General features: G+C 55.7%; 6 protein-coding genes and 1 non-coding gene across 7 annotated transcripts; 2 read left to right on the top strand and 5 right to left on the bottom strand.

Annotated features, from left to right (window-relative positions):
* Nucleotides 1-22: 22 nt before the first annotated feature.
* Nucleotides 23-1,055, bottom strand: J3D65DRAFT_635507 (uncharacterized protein; the record flags this gene model as incomplete). The annotated part of the gene is made up of 2 exons (XM_066801328.1): nucleotides 23-437; nucleotides 497-1,055. Coding segments are annotated over 2 exons (791 nt in total), but the record flags the coding sequence as incomplete, so codon positions are not given.
* A 2,265-nt stretch (nucleotides 1,056-3,320) lies between these two features.
* Nucleotides 3,321-3,403, top strand: J3D65DRAFT_t131. Its single transcript has one exon. It is a non-coding gene; the product is annotated as a tRNA-Glu (tRNA).
* A 3,706-nt stretch (nucleotides 3,404-7,109) lies between these two features.
* Nucleotides 7,110-8,544, bottom strand: J3D65DRAFT_82929 (uncharacterized protein). The gene is made up of 2 exons (XM_066804221.1): nucleotides 8,162-8,544; nucleotides 7,110-8,111 (listed from the first exon to the last, which is right to left on the bottom strand). Exons 1-2 carry the CDS (start codon nucleotides 8,239-8,241, stop codon nucleotides 7,427-7,429), a joined length of 765 nt encoding a protein of 254 aa, XP_066651712.1. The 5' UTR covers nucleotides 8,242-8,544; the 3' UTR covers nucleotides 7,110-7,426.
* A 2,858-nt stretch (nucleotides 8,545-11,402) lies between these two features.
* On the bottom strand, nucleotides 11,403-12,218 carry J3D65DRAFT_635494 (uncharacterized protein). The gene is made up of 3 exons (XM_066801327.1): nucleotides 12,038-12,218; nucleotides 11,741-11,978; nucleotides 11,403-11,689 (listed from the first exon to the last, which is right to left on the bottom strand). Exons 1-3 carry the CDS (start codon nucleotides 12,150-12,152, stop codon nucleotides 11,596-11,598), a joined length of 447 nt encoding a protein of 148 aa, XP_066651711.1. The 5' UTR covers nucleotides 12,153-12,218; the 3' UTR covers nucleotides 11,403-11,595.
* A 91-nt stretch (nucleotides 12,219-12,309) lies between these two features.
* On the bottom strand, nucleotides 12,310-13,205 carry J3D65DRAFT_82899 (uncharacterized protein). Its single transcript, XM_066804220.1, has one exon. The coding sequence runs from the start codon at nucleotides 12,923-12,925 to the stop codon at nucleotides 12,452-12,454; it is 474 nt and encodes a 157-aa protein (XP_066651710.1). The 5' UTR covers nucleotides 12,926-13,205; the 3' UTR covers nucleotides 12,310-12,451.
* A 2,482-nt stretch (nucleotides 13,206-15,687) lies between these two features.
* On the top strand, nucleotides 15,688-17,711 carry J3D65DRAFT_635484 (uncharacterized protein). The gene is made up of 2 exons (XM_066801326.1): nucleotides 15,688-15,871; nucleotides 15,926-17,711. Exons 1-2 carry the CDS (start codon nucleotides 15,818-15,820, stop codon nucleotides 17,630-17,632), a joined length of 1,761 nt encoding a protein of 586 aa, XP_066651709.1. The 5' UTR covers nucleotides 15,688-15,817; the 3' UTR covers nucleotides 17,633-17,711.
* A 1,012-nt stretch (nucleotides 17,712-18,723) lies between these two features.
* On the bottom strand, nucleotides 18,724-21,306 carry J3D65DRAFT_635482 (uncharacterized protein). Its single transcript, XM_066801325.1, has 3 exons — nucleotides 21,036-21,306; nucleotides 20,438-20,983; nucleotides 18,724-20,382 (listed from the first exon to the last, which is right to left on the bottom strand). Exons 1-3 carry the CDS (start codon nucleotides 21,204-21,206, stop codon nucleotides 19,147-19,149), a joined length of 1,953 nt encoding a protein of 650 aa, XP_066651708.1. The 5' UTR covers nucleotides 21,207-21,306; the 3' UTR covers nucleotides 18,724-19,146.
* Between the last annotated feature and the right edge of the window lie 98 nt (nucleotides 21,307-21,404).

Genomic DNA, 21,404 nt, shown 5'->3' with positions numbered 1-21,404 from the left:
TAGGCTCGAAGCTCGAAGCTGTTGCTGGTTGGTGGCTGTGAACGTCGTCCGTCGGCGGCCTTTTAAGGTCCTGAAGTTCTGGAACGGGCCGCTCCATCCCTTCCGTGTCCCGTGTTCAAAGGATCGTATTGGCCCCAAGCGGCAGGGATTGTCGCCTCGCTTTTCTGTTCCTGGCGAGTCTGACGATGCACTGTTGGGGGCCAAGTTATTGAGCCGGGCACGATCGTCTAGAAGCAGCAGTTCTGGAAGACGGTGGCAGCACGGATTGACTCTGGGGCCCCAGTGTGAGACGACAAGCGAACCAATTGTGGATCGAGAACCCGAACGTTGCATCTTCGCTGGTGTCGTTCGAGATGGAGTTGAATTCGGGGAGCATCCGTGCCACCCTTGCTTGTTGGTGGCGTCCGCGTATCTGTGGCTTCGCAAGTCGTCGTCGCCTGTATTTTGAGGTGGTCAGCATCCTATTTTTGGTTCATGATGGGGCGACAACACGTACCTGAAGGAGAGCGCGCGACGGGAACAGAAGGCTGTCGACGTCGTGATTTGCCTGGGCGTTTCGGGCAACTCGGGAGATGGAAAGCGTTTGCCGGATGTACGTCCGCACTCCACCGATCTTTGCATCTCTCGGGCTCTGCCGATTCGTCGGGATTCAAATAGAAGTGCGCTCATCCTGCGATCCATTGCGACTAGGGGTTGGGGGCAGCTGAGACGCCAATGGCGATTTTGCTTGGGCACCGTCATGGACTTCGCTGGGCACGAGCAACATGCGCTGGACAGTCGGTGGGCGGCGTGGCCCACTGTGTTATTGAGGGAGCAGTGGAATCGCGACCTAGTCTTGTAAGATTTCATCGCGAGACGGCGTCTAAATTGCGCAGGACGTGATTCCATTTGCTTGGAGAGAGGACAAGAGACAGTTTGATGGTAGACCACGACACATTGGCGGCACTCTTCTGCAATCCAATCAGCAAAAGGTGTGGCGAGAGTTGCGGCATGAAGAGAAATTGTCGACGAAACGGCGCAAGTCTCCACGAATACCGGATGGCGGACTTTCATCGGCATGCATCAGCCTTGACGGATTTGTACATCAAGGCCACTACGCTGCTAACGTTGCACAGGTCAAAGTGATTCAGGCGGAGTCGTTGACCCGGCCCGCCTGCGCATTGGTAGTTCGGGTCAGCTCGCCGGCTGTCCAGCATGGGTGCCGCCTCAGTCTCACATTGCCTATGATTCGTCGGACTGGCGGAACGGAAGGGGCGTGGAGTTGTTTTAGTATGCAAGTCGAGTTCCGCATTTTCGTTTGCTGAAAGCAAGAGAAGGTTGGCAGAGACAGAGGCTGCGCCGATAGTTCTTACTGCTGGTTCGCGGGGAATTCGTAAGCGACCCACCGCGTGTATCATCTGCAGGATGCCGACAAGCAGGGCAAGATCATAGTTGTTATGCGACAGGTGACGTAGAGTAAGTCGAGTGTTGCAAACTGAAGTGAGCGAGAAGCAGCAGTGCAGGCGACACTGCTTGGCTTGAATGGTACAGAATCGTCGCGTTCCACGTCAGTTTCCCCGGGAGTTGGTTCCAACGACGGAATCCTTCTCGCTCTGCTGTTCGCCGTTTCTTGCGTTCCATCAATCGTATGTGGCGCACGTTTTCAGTCAAAGACACGCTGGCCTGCGAAGGTCGACGCGGGGAGCTCATCGCCTGGGAGGCGCGAGTGGTCAATGCAGACAATTCCTTTGCTTGTCAACAATCTAGAAGCCAAAGACTGGAGAGGACCTGGCTGTGGATCACTATTGGTGTTGAATAGATGAAGTGAGTTGCTGCGCTCTCCTTGCTGAGTCGCGAAGCGATGCAACCACCAGGAGCAGAGGTCGGTGAATTGCACGTCGAGCACATGCCGTTCAATTGGGTCGCGACCGGAATCATCAAAGACATACTCATTCGTAGGCCGAGGATAGGGGAAGGACATCGGAAGCACGAAAAAGCCTTTCTTGATCGCGCGAGACTCACTAGACCTTATCCGACAGTTTCTCGCGTTGCTGGCAGCTTCTCACGCAGCGACCTTCTTTGAGATCTAGCCACCTGCCGTCACTGTAGATTCTTCTGCAGCATCACGACCGGGGTTGTGTACAGGGAGCTCAGTGCGCTCGGCCAGTTTCGCAGCTCTTTCCGTGATCTGGCGACTGGCAGGCACCTGCTACCCGTGGAGCAACAGTGGCGAGTGAGCATAGGCCTTTGCAGGATCTCAGGCGTCTTCAGTTGCGTCCGAGCCGCAGCTAGCATACAATTGCCCGGGTGCGTGTTGGCTGACTCCTACTACAAATACTGTTCTTGTCCCGCGTCTTGGTCCTGGCTTGACTTTCTCGGCATGTCGGAATGGAACATCAAACAACCGTCGGACTGCTACGAGTGAAAAGTACACATCCACTTTCATCGGTCGCATGCAGTTTGCGTTGCTTGAAACCCGCAGCTTCTCGCTGAGCAGTGTGCGACCGACGAGAGATTCAGCGTGGATTCAGCGTGGATTCAGCGTGGATCCAGCGTTCCTCCCACGCAACCAGCATTGTGCCATCGCCCACTCAATTTTGCCATGTCAAGTGCCGCTCTCATCAATCTCCGATGCAAAATGTACGGTCTTCAAATGTTTGGGCTATTCCATCGCTTGCGGGCTGGGTTGGGGAGGGTGGTCGGTCTGGGAGACACTCGGTCGCGACAAGGACTTGGATCGAGGGTGGGGAGAGAAACTGGTTGGGTAGCTAGCCGCTGTCAATCTCAGGCTGAGAAGTTCAATGAGCGAGGTGCGTAAACTAAGGAATTCGTCTTTTCGCCGATGCGGTGGTTCGCGCTGGTCGTCGACACGCGCCGCGCCCGGATTCATCGCGACGCGTGCTTCTTTGGCGGACAGCGAGTCATCCTGCTCGAGAGCGGTTTCAGTGCGTACGCTGGGACGTATGAGAGACTTTCTGGGGGGCTGGTGTCGATATGTGACCGAAGTGAACAATGATGGGTGGCAGTCGCCGGTGGGTGGTGTAGCGCTTGGTTGGGAGATAGCAGCGACCGGGCGGAGCTTGAGAAGCTCGGACCAGTATCTTGCCGGGCCGGAGAACGAAACGGACTGTAAAGGACCGCCGTGCAATGGTGAGTGGCTAACGGAGATCTTTTCAATTGAATGCACACTTCAGCTTCGGGCGTGACTGAAGCTTAGCGCCTAAGTCTTTCTCTTGTCCCCAGCGTGATCGATATGGACAGCATCTGTGATTGGAGCAACCCATCGTGGGGAGTTTTACACTGCAATATATAACAAATGTTTCGTCTCCCTTTCACCAACATCCATCATGGTCTAGTGGCTAGGATTTGCCGCTTTCATTACGAAGGTTCCGGCAAGGCCCGGGTTCAATTCCCGGTGATGGAATTTCTTTTTGTTTTGTCGCCGTCCTGCGCGGAGGCTGGTGGATTTGGCCTCGGCGGGCCGCAAAACGCCTTTCGGTCTCACTTGGGCGCAGCAAAAGGAACTTCGATGGAAGGAGAGCGAGGACATTGGTGTGTATAGTGGTCTGTGGCAATGATAACTCCTTTTGCATCTGTCTCTTCGTCCAAAGTTCGTGTTCGACCTCCAGAAACACTTCCCAACTCGCTTCGAAATAAGCGAGCACTTCGACCAAAGCAGCGCGCAGAAGCAGATGTGCGCGCGGGACATCCTGATTCCATCCAAAATACGAAACTCCTCTGCGTTGTTGCCCATCCTTGCCGTAGGGCGCCGACCGTGGACTCGAGGCGGGGAATTCGACACTGCAACTCAAGCAAGCTCGAAAATGCCATTTCGTTCACAAAAGAAGAGAGAGACCATCAGCATAGGTGGAAATCATCCTCGATACAGCACGGCAAGGGAACGTGTTGTAGTAGCGTCTTGCTTGCGTGCAGAAAAGAGCGTTTTTGGCTTTAGCAAAGTGACGGGATACTTCCCGAATCGACTCGAGCTGAGCAGCGCGGAAGAGGAACGAAGGCAACAAGACACGCAGAATTTCTTCACCTGCATCTTGGTGGTTAGATCATTTCGCTCTCGGTAAGCACTTTTCTTACTCTCGATCTTTGTGACCGGATCGAATTCGCGATTCAAACTCCATTCGACTAAGAATTCTGGCGCCATCTGGATTCACCAACTACCCACATTGGCGCGCGGCAAGAAATACACAATCGAAGCACACCAGACTTCCTGGAAAGACAGAGCTACGCAAAGCAAGCATTCGAACGCCATGATCGGTCTGATTCATCCTCCGCCCTTTCCGAGGACTTGCTAGGCTCAAAAGAAAGAGAACGCCATTATAGCCGTGGTCGTCAACCAACGCTCCAATCCCCCAGAGCATCAACTATCCTCACTTCAGTCCATCCTGTACAACGCATGGTTGCAGATTTCGCATTCGGAATCGAGGCCTCCACCACATTCTGTCGACCGCGTGTCCTACAGTTGGCCAAGCCAGTCAGGATCGGTAGGGTCTTCAAGACTGGGGATGAATTTCGTGACGTGAAGAACGACACCCATTGTGCCTTGTGGTAGTGGTGCTAGCGTGAAGAAAGATCCGTTCATGAAAGTAGCTACGTTTGCGCGAGAAGTTTCGGCTGATATCGTGAATCTGGCGCCGCAGTCGGGATGAGGGCAATGTGCATCCAGGAATCCTGCCCCTGTTCCCTCCCGCAACACAAAGAATGGGAGTAGCCGGCGGAATAGCAATACGCGGCAGAGTCTGTCGGAAAGCCGAAGATGAGGACAGATTTGGCATGGGCGCCTCTTGAATATCGTCTGCAACTGAGGTATCGAGAGATTTGTGCCGCGGTCCAGTTCCACGAGAGTCGTTGTGTCAATTTGAGACTCGTCACATGCAACCTGGTGTCCACTTCTGAAGCATCTGTGGGTCAGAGTCGGAGCAGGCCTCTGCACGTATCTTGGGCTATGATCTAGAGAGTCGCAAAGCCTGGCATGATTACCGAGCACATGAATGTTGTCCTTGATTTCCAGACGCGTGAGCAACTTGTGTTCGCACACGCGGATCCTCCCTTCTCTACCTATACAGACTCTTGCCTCGGGTGCGGCTCGCAACTGGCCAGGAGAGAAGAGACGTGTGGGATGGAGTTTCCTGCAGCCCGAGCAAACTAGCTTCGTCCTAGGGAAATGTACAAGCTCCTTTCCTTTTTGGCGAGGTACAAGTGCCGGACTCTCCAGCGTAGCGAATTTCGGTATCCCAGCGGTGCCGCGTCGAACTCGTCTCTACCGAACAGTCTGCGGAAGCAAACGGCAAGGCTAAGGCGATCGACGGGGTCTTGGAATTTTCCAATGAGCAAAAGCACTTCCAGAGGTAGCTTCCTGATTGGAGCTGGTCGCATAACTAGAGCTGGTTGGATTTCCCGTTTTACGAGACGCGTGATAACCAAAAAGACGACGGTGGCGAACAGAAGGAGGGCGGTGCCAACGAGAACATCCTGAATCCAGACAGGCCTTTCACCATGTGTCTTGGGTGAAGCGAAAACGACAAGGTCCCGCGATAGAGAAGGGCCCAGGTGATCTGCAAGCGAACAAAAGCCAATGAGTGTAGAACTGAGAGCATCCGGGCGAGTGCCGAAAGCGAATGTGCTGGGAGTTACAAAAGCGGGCGAAGTGTTGGCAGGCCGCGAGTAGTTGGGGGCATTGATGAGGACCATTTTGGGCGTCCTGGAAAGGATTACAGCGTCGAGAGAAGTCTGGAAACGGTGAGATGCGTGCGCCAGAAGAGGTGAAGTTCGCTCACGATAAAATGGTGCCTCGGTCGAGTTCAAGGTCGCGAAGGCGAAAAGCTGGCAACGAAAAAGGTGGACCCTTGGGCGCTGTAGAAGCTGACTTCGATATGAATGCTTTCTTTCGACTGGGCGGCAGTTAAAAGACTCTGCCGGGCATCTGTTGCGACGAAGATGAGGTTGAGCTTGGTGTGGCAGGAACGACGAAGACGTAAACAAAGAGCGACTTCTGGAAGGAGAAATCGCATTGACCAGAGCCCCAGGCAGTCCGTACTGGTAGCAATGAGCGACGCAGGACTGAATCCGATTCAAATTTACAGATTGCCACTCTGACAGCAGCACCTCCGCAGTATTCGCCCTCATCTCATCCACGACACATCGTATTTGCAACCCTTGCTGCTGCAAAGGGAGTCCAAGGCAGTCACCATGTCCTTACCATCACTGGCGTGAGTCTCCGAGCGATGCTTCCTGACCAAAGCAGCTTCTAGTAGGCGTGGCAGTCACGGCAGCGGCACTGACGACGTGCACACCGCCAACGGCACCGTGGCGTTCCTGCGCAAGCCAGTTGGTCGCATTGCGATATTGGAAATTCCCCTTGGGTTTTGCGGAGTTTCATGGACAAATATTCTCGTGCAATTCTGAAGTCCTCTCGGTCGCAGCCAGAACGACACACCTCCACGAAAGCACACGGTGCGCAAAGATCTCGCTTCCAGGGACCGCACAGTGATTCCTCGGCGTATCCCTGCGAACGCCAAAGCTTTTTTTCATTAACAAGTCCAATTGCTGGAAAATGCGACCGTGACGAGTTGCGTTTTCGGATCCGCATGATTGGCCTCGAGGGATCGCGCCCACGACGCGAAGACGGCCAAAAAAGAGCCTCCTCACGGACTTCTCAACCGAGAAAGGCTTGCGAGAATGAGAAGTGACCGCTGAGAGGCAGCGCGGGGGTATCCGCTGTAAGTGAGTGGCGGCTGGGCAGCGCGCGCGGTGGCTTGAGCCGCCAAGCGCGGGGTCCCGCGTCTGTGCCCTGCCACCTGCTGTCCCTTCATAGACGTCGTCCCGGATGACTTCGCCGATAGCCCAAGTGCTTGAGGACGGGGGATACTGTGGAGGTTGAAGAAACTCAGTCGAGCGATGCCTTGAGCCACCGCAAACGTCGTTGCAAACATGCTCGCGCTCGTCGAAGCACCGTAGGCGTGCGCCCACCATCAAAACTAGACGAGCTCCACTTGATCCGCAGGACTTTTGCGAATACCGACTTGCTGGCTTGCTGCGCTCATTAACTTCTCGCTCAGAGCGATCTCGATTGTCAGGCCGCACCCAGTGAGCTGCAGTTGCTGCCTCTGCGAAAACGCATCATTCACAACTGCGACCGTGCCACTGTCGTCTTTTTGCAGAGACCTGATTTGAGACCTGCTTCTGGGACACTGACATACTACCACGTATCAATAAGCATACAAACACGGGGAGCCGCACCGGCCCGGCCCTTGGAGCAAGAATCGGCATGGAGAAAGCCTGCGCGGTCACGAGGAACTGGCATGCGACATGCGAATGCAAAGTGACATCCCATTGACTGATAGAAGCAACTGATTCAAATGATTCATGAGACAAGAAAGTTGGTATATTAGACGCCCCTGGGCTATATGCATGTGATTCGTGAAGTCCCCCGCTACTTGGCCAAGTTCATCAACTCAGGCGTGAGCTGCACCGGCGTCTTGACGTACTTGTTCGTCTCCTTGGCCCAGCTGTCGGTGACGGAGCCGGTACCGACGAAGAAGCCCTCCCCAGACCCGACGCTGACGCCCTTGTTGATTTTGCCGCTCATGGTAAACTGTGACTTGCCGCGGGTGATGTGCAGGGGGCCTTGGACAGTGCCAATGACTTCGCCGCTGGCGTTTTGGATGTCGAAAATGGCCTCGCCGAGATCAATCTCGAATGGCGATGGGTTCTCTGTGACGAGGTGGTTGGTGAATGAGTCGTTGCCGGTGACCTCAGTCTTCTCGATGCGCGTCTGCGGGCCGTTCATGCCCTTCAACTCAATCGGCTTCTCGTACACAACCTTGTTGGTCATGGCCAGGGCCTTGAGAGTCGTGTGGCCGTTCTTGAGGTGCAGGGTGATGTCCTTGTCCTGGATCAGGGCCTTGACGAAAGCGTTGAATGCCTCAAAGTCGATAATCTTGACCGTCTGGTCTTCGATCGTCAATGCAGTGCTGCTTCCAGAAGTCTTGACGGTAGGCAGTTGGAGTTTTCCAAAGGCACCAGCAGGTCCAACCAGGTCGACTTGCATGCCGGCCATGGTGGCGCTGACGGGGCCAGTTCCCGAGATCTTGCATTCGATGTAGATGTTGAATGTCCTGAGTTTCGTCAGCGGATGACATCAAAGAATTCTCGCAATGGCGCGTACTCTGGGGTTGCCTTTGTGATTCGGACGAAACTGAGCTCCAACTTGGAGTAGTTGATGACGGCTTGGGTGATGGCCTCCATGATGCTGCTTTGAACGCGGTGTCGGCTGTTACGGTACGATGATTCTGGCTTTCTGGCTTTGCAATGATGTCTGCTCTCCCTGCGAGCGCATCGCCATCTATTTCAACACCCGTCTGAAATGGGGTAACTTCTCACGTGCAGCACGATGCTTCCCGCCTCACATGCCCAGCCGAGGAATAGTGTACGAAGAAGCTTCCCGTCCGCCATCAGCCACAATCTCCCGACAAGGCAGCATGTTTTCCGCCCGGCTCAACGCTGTTCATCCAATGGCGGGTCGCGGGCCGCGCTGACTCTTCCCCAGAAACCCGCTGCGCTGGAGCGGAACGCGCTCTGCGGCTTGACTAGCGTACGGGACATGTCAGCAGAGTGTTTCGAAATTCAACTATCCTCGGTGCAGTGCGATGCCAGAGATGCATACCTGTTGCCACTGTCGCAATGCGTTTTGAGTTGCGTCTGCACGATGAGCGATGTTGCGTGATGGTGCCAGATGCAAGATGTCCGCAAGAGGATTGCGCGACCGGATCACGTGACGTCCAAATTGTTGACGGATCGAGTCGTGGATTCAGCGACTGAAAAGCCAAAACCGTGTGTTCGAAAGCTTCTGCAATTTGAAACGCATCTAATTGAATGGTCAGCGAAACCTTCACCAGTGTTGAGATGACAGTACTCGTACAAGACGCGTCCGCGAGTAGCTTGTTCAGATTATTCGTGAAGGCTTTCAACAGACTGAATCAACAACTATTGATTCCCGGCGCAGCTTGGCTCTGCAACGCGCACGAGAAGGGTGGCAAGCGGTTCCAAAATGCATGGCCAAGACTTCGCGGTCGATACTCCTGCGATGACATGAAGCCAGCACCGGAGACCGTCTCTTCGCGTCAACCAGACCACCCGCTCCAGGATGTCACAAAAACTCGATGCAAATTTCGTTTCGACTGCGACCTGCCGAGGAGGTAGGTTGGTGTTGGCAACGACAGTGGTGCGGATGCCGACACTGCAAGCGCTTACTTGCGGATGAGGCTGTTTTCTGCAGTCAGCGACGGCCGAGTGTTTCCAAGTCCTTTCTGTCTCTTGGAAACTCACCATGACTGCAGTAGTTTGCGATTTACCTCCGCAGCAATTGTAAACTGGCTTCTCTGCAGCCTTGCGGAGCACTGACGGGTTGAACGAGCGCGGCATGCCAGTTGTCGTCACACTTGGATCGTAGCTCGTTGGTTGAAGCGAGATATTCGACCACTGAAATTTGAAGTCGAACAACGAGACTTGCTGAGGGCAAAAGGATGCGTACAACTTGCAATCAAGGGTCCTCTGAGGCCTTCCCAGCGAGCACGGTGCCACTCCACGTTGATACCGTGGGAATCCTGGGGAGACCGGGTGTCGATAGGGCTGCTACCGTCGGTCCGTCGCGAGGAGCCGCGGCAGCGCGGGACCCAGCGCTGAGCTTCTGCCTCGTAGGGCAATCCTGCGGCCGTAGGACGTGAATCCTCGGCAGTGCTTTGCGTACAATCCAAACAGGTCGCTCTTCACACCGTGGTTATGCGTATGCTGGTCCCTCGCGAGTGCGCAGCAGACAGAATCATTTGCGAGACCCCCACCAACCCTCATGCACTTGTCCAGGGCCCCGAGGCTTCGTCGTGGACTATTCCGGTTGCATTGTAGAGCTTTCGATGGATCGAGCGGTGTTGCGCAAAATGGTCTCGGTCGGGCAGTCGGGGAAGCGCAGTGGATTCGCAACGAATGCTCGCGACAGTTCCTGTGTCTGCAGTCAGCACGGCCGAGATGTGCGGTCGATATAAGCCTCGGGCTCATGCGTGGACTAACGATGCTCAAGAAGACAAGCTTCCATCCATCTTCCTCCGACGCCAGCCAGCGTTGGCCACGGCTCAGGCCGGAGGCTGGACATCACAACGTACCAGTCCAACCCATCCTGACCCATCATCCGCCACAGCTCGTATTCGAGCTTCAAGTTGGCTCATTGACCACCCCACGCAAGAAGATTGTCCGTTCCATTTGGGCTCTCAGCAGCACTGTCGCTCTCGGCCGTTACGCGGGCGGGGTGTTTCGGTCGGAAGAAAACGACCATCGAGTCGAGAGCGCCGTCGCGGCGATCAAAGGGACTACTCCAGACTAGGACTGACAAGTGGAGATGCTGAAGGACGGTGGCTTTGAAGTCGCGATGCCATCCTGTTGATGAAGTCGCCCGGTCGGCAGTCGGAGCGGCGGTCGCAGAACTTGGTCACGGTCGCGGCAAGAGCACAGAAGAAGGGCAGAGCGTCTCCGTCGAGCAAACAGACGCAACGAAAGTCAGACTGCGATACAAAACTGGCGCAGCCGACTGGAATTGTGGTGTTGAGACAGAGACAGAAGTGCCAACCGACGGTGATCTCATCCCCGGCTTGGCTGGGAGTGATGCCTCGTCAGGCATCAAATTCCACGCTAGCCTCATTGGGCAAAACGAACACACTGCTCGAAGACACTGGATCATTTTCCCCTTTGGCCGCCCAGTCTCCAGAATTGAGCCAGATCCGAACCGTCCAATGCGGTCGAGATGGAATCGGGAACGACCTGCTGCCAGCGAAACAGTCCAATTTCCAGCTCGAAGGATAGGACGTCGACATGCTTGCGGGTCCCGTCCTGCAACAGGGAAAATTTTCAGTCAGCAAAAACCATGAGGTTGGGAATTAATCTACGCGCACGCGTACCCTTGTCTAGGCCGTGCAGGGTGGCTGGCATGTATGCAAGTTGGGCACATCAGGCGATTTTTCCAAGTGGAGTTGGTGATTCGGTTCCTGCATCTACCCTGGCCGTGTTTGCCATCCGTGCTCAGCGCTTAGTAGATGGGAGCGCAAAAGCATGACCCACAATGGTCCTGCTTCAAATGAGCCATCTCGTCGCGGAGGTGGTGCCGGACCCGCCATTGTGCAATGAGATCAGTGTCACCGTCAAGTATGCTTAGGTGCCTTGGCGATGGCTTATTCCCGCTTGTGCCTGACATCATGAGTACCGATTCGAGACGTTGACAGCGAGCATTGCTTGGAGACGAAATTAAGGTCTCTGGAGACGAGGTGAAAGAGGACAAGCCGTGCGATTCAAGTCGTTTCTCGAATCAACGACTCGAATCAACGACTCGACAGACAATCGGTCACTGCGGAAGTTTGAACTCGGCATAAGGAAAACGTAATTCATTCGTTCATCGACTAAAAGTGCTTTCATGACCAATATGTTTCTGCGCCTGCGGGGCAAGAAGCGAAGCGGTCGTCTCTGTGGTCTTTCGGGGCAAGTGATTCGTCGCATCTATATACAAGAGGAAAAGGAGTCGTGTTTTGTAGTAGGCCAGCGTAGCGACACTTCAAATGCCTAACCGCAGTTGCCCGCACGCAGATTGCAAGGCCTCTTTGTCTTGGGACAGCCCGGGTCTGTGTACGAAGTGGGTTTGCACATGTCGTGGCAGCTGCACATCTCGTCAGTCCCGCCTTCGTAGATACTCAAGTGATTGACTCACCCTCCGTACCTCACGCCGCAATCGTTGAGGTAGTCGATGCAGACGGTCAGCGGCACGCACGACGACGCGGGAGTGGTCTTTGCGGATTTGGAGGTTTTGGTGCTGGACTTTTGGGTGACGGCAAGCACCCTTTCAGTCGGGGTCGGAGTCGGCGTTGACGCTGCAGTTGGCGTGACTTGAGCTGCCAGCATGACTCCAATCATGGATCGAGAGGATGGAACCACAAGAGCAGGAGTTTCTGAGGCGCTGTCAGTGTCCATGTCGGCGAAGATTGGTCTGAAGTCTGGAGGAGCATACCTTCGGCGATGGTAAAGATGGGCGATTCCGGCATGGCGTAGCGCAGCCCCGGCAGGGCCGCAACGCAGGTCAACATGCTGTATATGGCAAGCACAATGGAAACTTTGAGAACCATGTTGACAAAGGTGGTTGTTGGAATGAGCTGGGTATCTTGGAGGTGCGGAAGTGGTGTCGACTGATCTTGCTATGTTGCGAACCATCACTACGGACCTTGGAGCCAGCTTTATAGATACAGACACAGCCAAGGCCTCGATGACCAGTATCATGTCTCGCTGTGAATGCGGCTTTGGCCGATGGGGTGCCAAGGAGGTCACAATCTAGGCGTGGTCATAGATGTTGCATCTGGCATTGGCTCACTCTTTCGGAGCCTCTAGCAATCGCCATGTTCCAGAATTCTATTCGTGGTGTATGTGTCTATTGGGTCCAGTGGCAGTGCGCACAAAGGGAATTTAGGGGTACGGGGAAACCGGGATATACCGAACATGGCTTCAATCGCGTGTTGGTCCCTTGGTACTCAGCGGACGGCACGGCGCTCATGTGTCGATGAGAATGGATGCGCGAGGCTGCAGGATCTGTTAACGATGAGATGGCACCGACCGGCGCTCGCTGGAATGTGTGAGATGGAAAGGTGTGTTGGCATGAGACAACCTCGACGCTTGATAGGACGCAAGGAAAGCAGAGGAATGTTGACCGCAACGATAGGCTCAGGGACGGCTCTAAATTCAATTCTTCTCTGCAGCTCAATGAGCGACCATTGAATTTTTTTTTGCCCCGACCGGATGAAGCCGACGCTGCGCCGCATGCTTTCGCCTCGTGTGGCGACCGATTTGGGCCTCGCTGTGGCTGCTTGTGTCGCGTGTTGCTGGCAATAGCACAAAAGAGTCGCATCTTCTTGGCTTTGGATGGTAGGGCGATGCTAGGACTGTGTCGTGGTTAGTGTTGAGGCAATGTCGATGACTGCAACGTCAAGTTACTTTGAGACCAGTAGTACCTGAATTGAAATCTCAAGTTCCGTCAAGGGTACTTTGTGTCGTGTCGGCCTCAGCTCCGGCATCGTTCGCCTCCTAGAACGACTTGCAGTGGACAGCCCCAGTCGCCCGGTTGGAGTAGAGAGAAAGAGTTGCGATGGGAATCGGAGAGTTGCCGCAGCGATGGGAGCTGTTTGCGACTTTCTGTTCGACACTCGTCGAGTTGGCGGGATCCGCACGTCGACTATCGAACTCGCGTCACTCCCCCTCAGAGCAGCAGAAGTGCGCAGGTGAGACTGTCTCTTGACTGACATCAACCTGCATAGCCATGGGTAGCCCGACGAGATGGCATCACTTCGGAATGTTGAGATGCAGTGCCACGTTTTGAGACAATGCGGACGGCTTGCGGGTGGCTGGCTCGCCCTCATCTCTGGAATTGTCGCCCGTTTGCTGGGCGCAGTCGTCCCCGGGATATGGCGCTCAGTGCTTTCCAAGTCGTGGTAAAATGCGCCGCCAGTATTGTCTGCCGGCGCACGTTGCGTACTCAAAGCCGCTTCCGTGTGGTTTGCTGCATGCGGCCAAAGGTCTCGGATAACACCAAGACAAGTCCGAAAGAGGCCATACAGAGTGGAATATCATCCAGGGTACGCCTTGAAAAGTTAGCGGCTACCTTGCTAGTCGCAACAGGATGCATGCCAGGGTTTTTGATTCTTCCTCGCCCACTTGTCATCGGCGTCGTCGGTTCGTTGCATTGCGCAGGAAAAACACTGCGCTTACCAGACGTGTAAAAGATCCGCATCGTCGAAGTGAGAACCAGAAATTCGAGGGATCCATAGCTGTCAGTCGCCTTGCAACGCCTTGCTTCCCAGGTCGTAGAAACACAAAGTGTATGTCCACGGCGCAGCCCAGGATTGTTCATCCGATATCGCACGATGTACAGGCGCTTGTACAAGGCCCAAACGACTCAATCAGGTCCCGAGGTATTGGAAGAACCCACAGACCAAGGCGCAAGACTCGCGAGATCTGTGTCTTGCGATACCGTGCTGGGGATCTGAAGTGACATTGCTGCGGACCAGCTAACCTTCGCCACGGGGCTATCTCCTATTGATTCAGGATACGAAATACGAAGCACTTGGGCTGAGAGGGGCCTCGGTACCTCGTAGGGTTGGAATTGCGTTCTTGAAGTCCCTCAGCTGAACTGATGATGGCCTGGTAGGTAGTAGGCTCTGCCGCCGAAGCTGGAAAATTCACCGCCTCGAATTTCCATCTCTTTCGACTGGCCTCCAGGGGTTTCCAGTAACGTCAAACCTCATTTGCCTGTATCTAGTCAATTTCGAAATTTGATCGGCTCAAGCGCAGGAGACAGCGCAGTGTGACTGCTCGGCTTCCTGCTGGTGACGACGGAACGCACTTCGAAACAGTTTTTGCGCAGTCGGCAAGTGGAGACAAGACTGCGAGGTTGGGTAGAATGGCAATCGATCAGCCGTCTAGCCGCCTTGTTCGCTTTCACAGCGGCTGGGTTGAAAGTGGTTGCGGTTTGTACCAGGTCGCTTCAGGTTGCTGTGGTCGCGAACGGGGCAACCCAGATGAGACGTCCTTCTCGATAGAACCCCCTGCGCGAAAGACGTGATCTGAGCGTCAAAGACCCAGTCTCGACCCCAGCTATCAGTTGTTGTGAGGTCAGTCGGCGGAAAATCGACGTGCCGCGATGCGAGGTCAACGGGAAAAAGCAAGTCGACGTCGCGCAGCGTCTCCACCGCCAACGTCTCCGCGTGTCAAGGCGTCGCATCCGCGCCAATCGGCGACTGTCCCGGCAGCTCTTCCCCAGTGTGATATTCGGGTGCATGCAGTCATTTTTCGGGAGGCTGGGAAACGCGTCCAGGACACGGGACGACGCGTAGAGCCTCATTGTTGACGTTGCACAGAGCAGTGGCCTCCTACGCGGACACCAGAAAAACTTCCAAAGCCCATCAATACTTCAAGATCACACTTCTCTAAGCCCAGCCGACACAGCAACCTGCGCCATCGAGTTTCCTACACTTACCGACGACCGCAGACCAAAAAATGTCGGCTCGCGCCACACGCGAAAGTATGCTCCCATCACTTCGAAAGGCTAGCCTGACGTGGAAGTTTCTGGAGACGCTAACTACGCCACTTGGCAGACCTCGACTACAATCGCATCATCGAACAAAATCCTTACGTCAGAGACGGCTCGCCCATCGTCCTCATCCCCAAGACCCCCCGACCAACGCAACGTGACTTCGACATGCAGTTGACGCAACGCCGGCGATTGCTGCCCTCCGCAACACCCGGCATCAATGTCATTCGCGACATTGATCAGGATCCTGCACGGCTGCTAGTATTCGTGGTTTCTGGATTCATCTTGAGACACCTGTTACGGTGCGGGAGATGTCATTTCACGCAGCACGTTCTCACTAGCCACGCAAGAGAAATGCTCTGGCGGTTTGCTGGTGTCCACATTCACCATCAAGACCTTGAAGGGCTCATCTTCAGGCTGGAGCACGCAACCCAGACTCTTGGTTTCAACGTGGCTGCCGTGATCCCTTTTGATCGTCGCTTCTGCGCTGTATTGCGGTCCACCCGCAGCTTCCTCCTGGATCCCCCAAAGCCAGGATTCGAAGCCTTTCATCAAGGCGGACAAAACTGGCCTGATCTTTATCGCCGCTGGGAGGAGTTGTCCAATGATATAGCGGCGTCAGAGGACGGCCGGCGATTCAACGTTGCGGCCCTAAATGAGGCGCTGCACAGTCGGCTCCACGAGTGCCACTACAGCCGTCTCCCGCCCCCGTTGATGGACGCCCCGACGTTTTCGGGGTATCGTCAAACACCACCTCTTCGAGATGAGGTATGCGAAAACTTCAACAAGACGAGAGTTTCAGAAACTGACGATCAATTCAAGCAGGTCGACTTGCCGCTGGAAAACCGTACGCAATCGATTATTCACGCCCTGCCGACTCCTCCCAGCACCTCCTCTGAAGACCTTGAGCCGATTTCACAAAGTCCGCGGAGGCGACAGCCCTCCCGACCAGCCCGTCGAAGAGCCCAGAGCGCCATGGCCCGCACTGCCATTGCCGAAGCGGACCTCACGGAACGCGAGGACTCCGAGGATCGGAGGCTCGTCGAGGAGGACGAAGCCGTTTCGTCCATCGAGACGAGTCCTCAAAAGGCTCAACACATCGTGAAGAGGAAGAGGGACGACGCTCGCCGACCGAGAGCTGCTGCCAGTCCTGGCCAGGAATCCCATGCAAGGCCGTCTGGATCGAACAACTCGCCCAAGAGCCCCTCTCAAGGCTCTGAAAACCAAAAGCCAACCAGGAAGCGCTTCAAGAACAAAGCGCGACGGAACTTCTACGTCCCGACTCCTGAGCCGCCGTCGAGGTTCGTGCCGAACTACGACCTAACACCTTCCCCCGAGCCACCCGAATCCGAACCTGGTCCTGAAGATGTCACCCCCAAAGTTGAGCCTGAGGACTCGCTTCCTGGGCAACCACGTCCAAGCGGGTCTGAAGCTGTTTTTGCTGAGGCCAATTCCGACGCAGAAGTTATAGCCGAGCTCACGAGAGAGTTCGCTGCCAACCTTGGGGACGAAGAATATCCAGAGAACACCGTATCCGTCATAGCGGATCAGTTCGGCTTCAGGACTGGAGGAAGAGATCCTCCCGAGCTAGAGACCGTTGAGGAGCTTGTTCACGCAACGCTCTGGGAGTACGAAGCCCAACGCCGAGCCGAGGCTGAAGCCAGGGAGGTGCAGGCTCAGATCCGGGCGGAGGCAGTGGCGGCAGAAATCCAAGCCCGTAAAAAGGAAGAGGAGGCCAAGGCGAAGGCGGAGAAAGAGGCTATGGAGAAAGCAATGGCGGAGGGTGGAGCGGCAGCCAGGGCTCAGGTTGCAGAGCGGGAGAAAAGGAGGAGAGCCCTTCTCGAGATACCAGCGACGAGGGCCATACGGGAGGCACAGGCCAAACTGGAAGAAAGAAGGAGGCGAGAGCTTGTCGCCAACAGGGCGCGAAGGGCTCAGGAGGATGCGGAACGTCGGGTAGAGGCAGAGAAACGGGCGGTGGAAAAAGAAAGGAAGAAGGCTGCAGATGCGAAGGCTCAAGCTGAAGCTGCCAAAGCCGCCATCGCCTCCCATGCTGCCGTCCAGCAGCAAACGCCTTCCGACTCCGACTGCTGCGACTCCGACTGCTACGACTGCGATTCCGACTCTGGTGGTTCTGTCTCTGACAATTCTGCCTTAAACGACTCTTCCTCTGGAGATTCAGCTTCCGATGAGACTTCCAGTGACGATGCTTCCAGTGACGAGGCCTCCAGTGACGAGGCTTCCAGTGACGAGTCTTCCATTGGCGAGGCTACAATTGGCGAGCCTCCCAGTGGCGAGCCTTCCAGGGACGAGCCTTCCAGTGAGAAGTCTTTCAGTGAGGAGTCTTCCTCCGATGAGACTGCCTCCCTTCCCTCAACGCCAGAACCTACTCGCATCGTCTTAAGCTTTGACCACGGCACTTTCGACAGAGAGGTTTTGCAAATGCGGTTGAAGGTCACTCGATCAGCCGTCCGGATGGACCAAAACCTGCTGGAGGAGCTTACCCGCAGTGAGCAGAGAAGGCGGTAGTCACTCTCATCTTCGACGCTCCTAACCCTTACTTTCAAGCTTGCTCAAAGGCTTTCTTGTCTTCTTTTGTATCTTTCCATTGTTTCCTTTGTTTGGCTCTAGGAGGTTTGGTCTTTTACTCAAGATACCCATTTCCGTTGTCAGCGTTCCTGCTAGTTGTGTACAAAAGTTGTTAATGTAGACAACTCACTTCGATCGATTCCCTGTTGTGCCAGCCCTCCAGTGGCTTTCAAGTCTCCAAATACTTCTCCGACCCCGAAGAGAGTGCCAGCATCTGAAAGTGCAACAGTTTCGGGTCTTTGCTTTGGCCGCAAGGCCGGGCCTGCTGGCAGACGAGTCGCTGCAGCTCAGACATGCGACACGACGAACGGTATTCAAGACTGCGAGGGGAATGAGCTGACCACAGCCAAATACCTGCGAATTTCGCGAAGTGATTTGCGAATTTGAAGGGAGAAAGGCGCTGCTACGGTCTTAGGAACTTGTTTGTTGCGACGTTTCCTCAAATGCTCTCTCTCCGCCCACTTCGGCTTCAAGCGATGCCTACACGCTGACTTCTCTATTTGCGTGGCGCGAAACGCCGCAGGAGCCAGAAAAAAAGAAGACCGTTCGTCACAGTGACCTGCGACGAAAAGATGATCGCTCAATATGATGGTCTTCATCGCTGCGTGGGATGGAATTCCCGTCCAACCTTTTGGGCAGCTCCGGTCCGACGGAATCGGATCACTTGTTTCCAGAGAATAGGAAGTTTTTGCGACGTCTTCCTCGCGAGTACGATACGCCTTCTCTCCTTCTATTGGCAGCATACGGTCTCCGATGCCGAAAGAAAATGATGCGACGACTCATGCCTTGCATGACGAGCGTGAAGCCGCTGTCTTTGAACGCCGTCTTTCCGCGCATCAGTCCAACTGTCACTCGGCCTGAGAAAGCGGTCATGGAACAACTTGCGTTGATGTAGTCGTCGGACACATAAGGGTGGAATTGTACTGCAGACTCCGCGGGGCAAGACTCGTCGAGGGCCCTCGCAGAGACTGAGGATGCGTTTGAAGGTGGATCAAAAAACTTCAGAGGAAGGACTTGATTCTGCAAATGGGGTTGGGCGTGGCGTGCAAGTGGGCAACAATGAGAGGTAGAGGAATAGGGTTCCAGCCAGATGAAGAAATGACTCTTGCGCCGGAATCGCGTAGCCTGGATCTCGAAAGCAGAACCAGCGACCCGCCTCTCGATATTGGATAACTGTCATTTACATATTGACAGTGAACGTTGTCGCCGTAAACACCAAGGCAGGAAGAAGGCAACAGACGTACGAGAAATCGCTTTTTGAAAATCGACCACATTGCCACTCCAAAACCATATACCACACATGTACAACGAGTCCAAACACATCAGCTCCCAAGGTGCAAAGAAACGACAAAACCAAAAAGCTCCAAAACACAGGGGCAGACATTGCCCCAACACGACTATGCCAAACATGCCAATCAAGCGCCGCGCTGCGCCACGACTCCAGCGAAAAAGCGTCAATCACCGCTCATCTGCGTGAGCCCGGTGGCCGGCGGCAAACGCACATCATACCACTGCGACGCCGGCGCGTGGAACGACTGCTCTGGGACATCGACATCGAGCTCGCCATAGTCATCATCGTCCTCGTCAATCTCCGTATCGTGTACTGACGCGCCGTCTCCATCGTCGTCGACCTCCGTGGCCTGGCTGCCTCCCTCATCATCATCATCTCCATAATCGTATTCACCCTGCGTCTGCTTCAGGCCAAACAGCTGCGTGCTCGACGCCAGCATGCTATGTCTCGGCGTAACGCTCGCCACCGCTTCGCTCTCCTCGTGCGACTCCAGGCCCAGCGCATGGCTCTGCGTGAACAGCGGCTCGTACTCGACGTCGCGCGACAGCGAGCGGACGAAGCTGCGCCCGGGAAAGCTAGGGCGCAGAACGGAGCTTTTGGCCGGGGGGCGATTGGGCAGGGCGACGGGGGATGAATCCGTGGATGAGGAGCTGGAAGAGATGTCACTGTTGCGGTGCCTTTTCCTCCTCCTCTTCCTCTTCTTCTTCCTTTCCGTCGTCTCTGTTGGCGTGGCCGGCCTCGGCAGTGGCGGCGCCGTCTTGCTGGCGCCCTGGCACACGACGACGGGCGGGACCTGAGGGAGCGCGAGGGGCTCGACGCGCGGTTTGGATTTGCGGCGGGCGGGGCGCGAATACAGCGCTTGCTCTTCTTCCTTCTCCCTTCTCTTCCGGTCATAATTCACGCGGTCCATCGAATAGCGAAAGCAGCCATCGCTTAGGATGGCAGCGTCGTTCGCAAACGAACTCAGCGCATCGACATCGCTCACCTGGTCGATGACCTCGGCGCACGAGTCGAACGCGCAGTGCGTCATGACCAGCCCGTGCAGCTCGCGGTCGCACACGTCGCCGAGAACGCACGACCACTGTCTGCCGCGGAAGATGGTGATGTCGTCTGGGTTGGGCGAGTTGGCCAAACCCGGTTTGGCCGTCGGGCTCGCGAGCTTGTCGAGGATGACGAAGTTGGTGCACGCAATGTCGCCGTAGGCCTTGCGGCGCAGAAAGTCGCAGATGGCGGCGTGCGAGAGGCCGCGGAAGCAGCGGGCCAGTGGCGGGACGGGCGACTGGTCGATGAAGACGAAGGCGTCGGGGTGCCCGGCGGGCATGTCGACGACGCGGGCGCGCAGGCGATGGGTCGGGTCGAGCGGGGAGAGGTTGGCGTTGTCGAGGAACACGTTGATGGCCTTGTCTACACAATCAGTCGTCGTCTGGGAAAAGAGAGTGTGCGGAGAGGCCTGCCTCGTCCGATATGTCGCCCGTCACGAAGACGGGCCACGGCGTGCCGTCTGGATGTCTCGACCAGGTGAGCGGCATGGTCGGGCGGAGCAGCTCGTCGGGCAGTTCATCCTGCTCCGGGTACCACCAGTCGACTGGGAAGACGCCGCCGTGAATAGCGGCGTGAGACTGGATCGAAGCAATATCCGTCGTTCTGTGCAGAATCCCCTGGCTGACTTGGAGGACGGAGCCCCAGGCGCATCTGACCTCGCCAAACGGTCCCCCGTGGAGCGTGCCATTGACGTGGATCAAGCAGCTACTCCAGTCGAGTCCCGTTTGGTCGTCCAGCTCGACCGAGACCGGCCACATGTTGGCGGGAAACTCTCCCACCGCAATAGGCTCCTCCGCCTTGCCATCTCGCTCAATGTACCAAATGCCACCCCTGGCGACAATGTCTTTGCGCCTGCACTCGTATCGTCGGAGTTCCTTGGAGCGAAAGAACAGGAGGGCGGAGTGACGGCGGTCGATGGGCAGCGGGCTGTCGGCGGCGAGGAAGAAGTCGTCGATCAACTGCAGCACAGGTTAGCATCAGAGCCATTGACATGATTCTTGAGTAGCAGACCCTGGTTATTTCGGGCTTCCGAATTTCTTTCTTTTTGTTGGGATCCTCAGGGTCCTTGATGAAGTACGTGAGCTTCGTGATGGTGACCAGCACCCAGATCAACTTGTCCCATATCCTCTGCGGCGCAGCGTGCAGTGCACACCCAGGAGGAAGTTCACTGTCGGCGGACATGAACTGAAACGCGCCAGTCGGCGCAACAAAGCGCCAGGAGCGCCACGCGATTGGCTAAGACGAGATGGGATGGCGGCGAGGAAGGATGCGTCGTTTGGTGTGTTCGGGTGGCTGTCCGTCCCGCCCGCGTTGAGCCGCGTGTCCCTGTCCCTGCACACGCGAGAGTGGCGCGTGGGATTCGCGTGGAGAAGCGGGGCA

This window comes from Phyllosticta citribraziliensis (genome assembly GCF_038025025.1).
Source record: "Phyllosticta citribraziliensis strain CPC 17464 chromosome Unknown J3D65scaffold_11, whole genome shotgun sequence".
Lineage (NCBI taxonomy): Eukaryota > Fungi > Ascomycota > Dothideomycetes > Botryosphaeriales > Phyllostictaceae > Phyllosticta > Phyllosticta citribraziliensis.
Note: the sequence above shows the minus strand (reverse complement) of the source record. Positions and strands in the feature narration are given on the sequence as shown.

Excerpts from the sequence above, each read along its gene's own strand:
- J3D65DRAFT_82929 (XM_066804221.1), bottom strand. The coding sequence starts at position 8,241 with ATGGAGGCCATCACCCAAGCCGTCATCAACTACTCCAAGTTGGAGCTC. Across the intron at positions 8,112-8,161 it reads ATCACAAAGGCAACCCCAGA|GACATTCAACATCTACATCG; the intron begins GTACGCGCCATT and ends GACGAAACTCAG.
- J3D65DRAFT_635494 (XM_066801327.1), bottom strand. The coding sequence starts at position 12,152 with ATGGTTCTCAAAGTTTCCATTGTGCTTGCCATATACAGCATGTTGACC. Across the intron at positions 11,979-12,037 it reads CATCTTTACCATCGCCGAAG|AAACTCCTGCTCTTGTGGTT; the intron begins GTATGCTCCTCC and ends ACAGCGCCTCAG. Across the intron at positions 11,690-11,740 it reads TGCGGCGTGAGGTACGGAGG|CTGCCACGACATGTGCAAAC; the intron begins GTGAGTCAATCA and ends CGAGATGTGCAG.
- J3D65DRAFT_82899 (XM_066804220.1), bottom strand. The coding sequence starts at position 12,925 with ATGCGACTCTTTTGTGCTATTGCCAGCAACACGCGACACAAGCAGCCA.
- J3D65DRAFT_635484 (XM_066801326.1), top strand. The coding sequence starts at position 15,818 with ATGGACGCCCCGACGTTTTCGGGGTATCGTCAAACACCACCTCTTCGA. Across the intron at positions 15,872-15,925 it reads CACCACCTCTTCGAGATGAG|CAGGTCGACTTGCCGCTGGA; the intron begins GTATGCGAAAAC and ends GATCAATTCAAG.
- J3D65DRAFT_635482 (XM_066801325.1), bottom strand. The coding sequence starts at position 21,206 with ATGTCCGCCGACAGTGAACTTCCTCCTGGGTGTGCACTGCACGCTGCG. Across the intron at positions 20,984-21,035 it reads GGAAGCCCGAAATAACCAGG|TTGATCGACGACTTCTTCCT; the intron begins GTCTGCTACTCA and ends CCTGTGCTGCAG. Across the intron at positions 20,383-20,437 it reads CGGGCGACATATCGGACGAG|GCCATCAACGTGTTCCTCGA; the intron begins GCAGGCCTCTCC and ends TGTGTAGACAAG.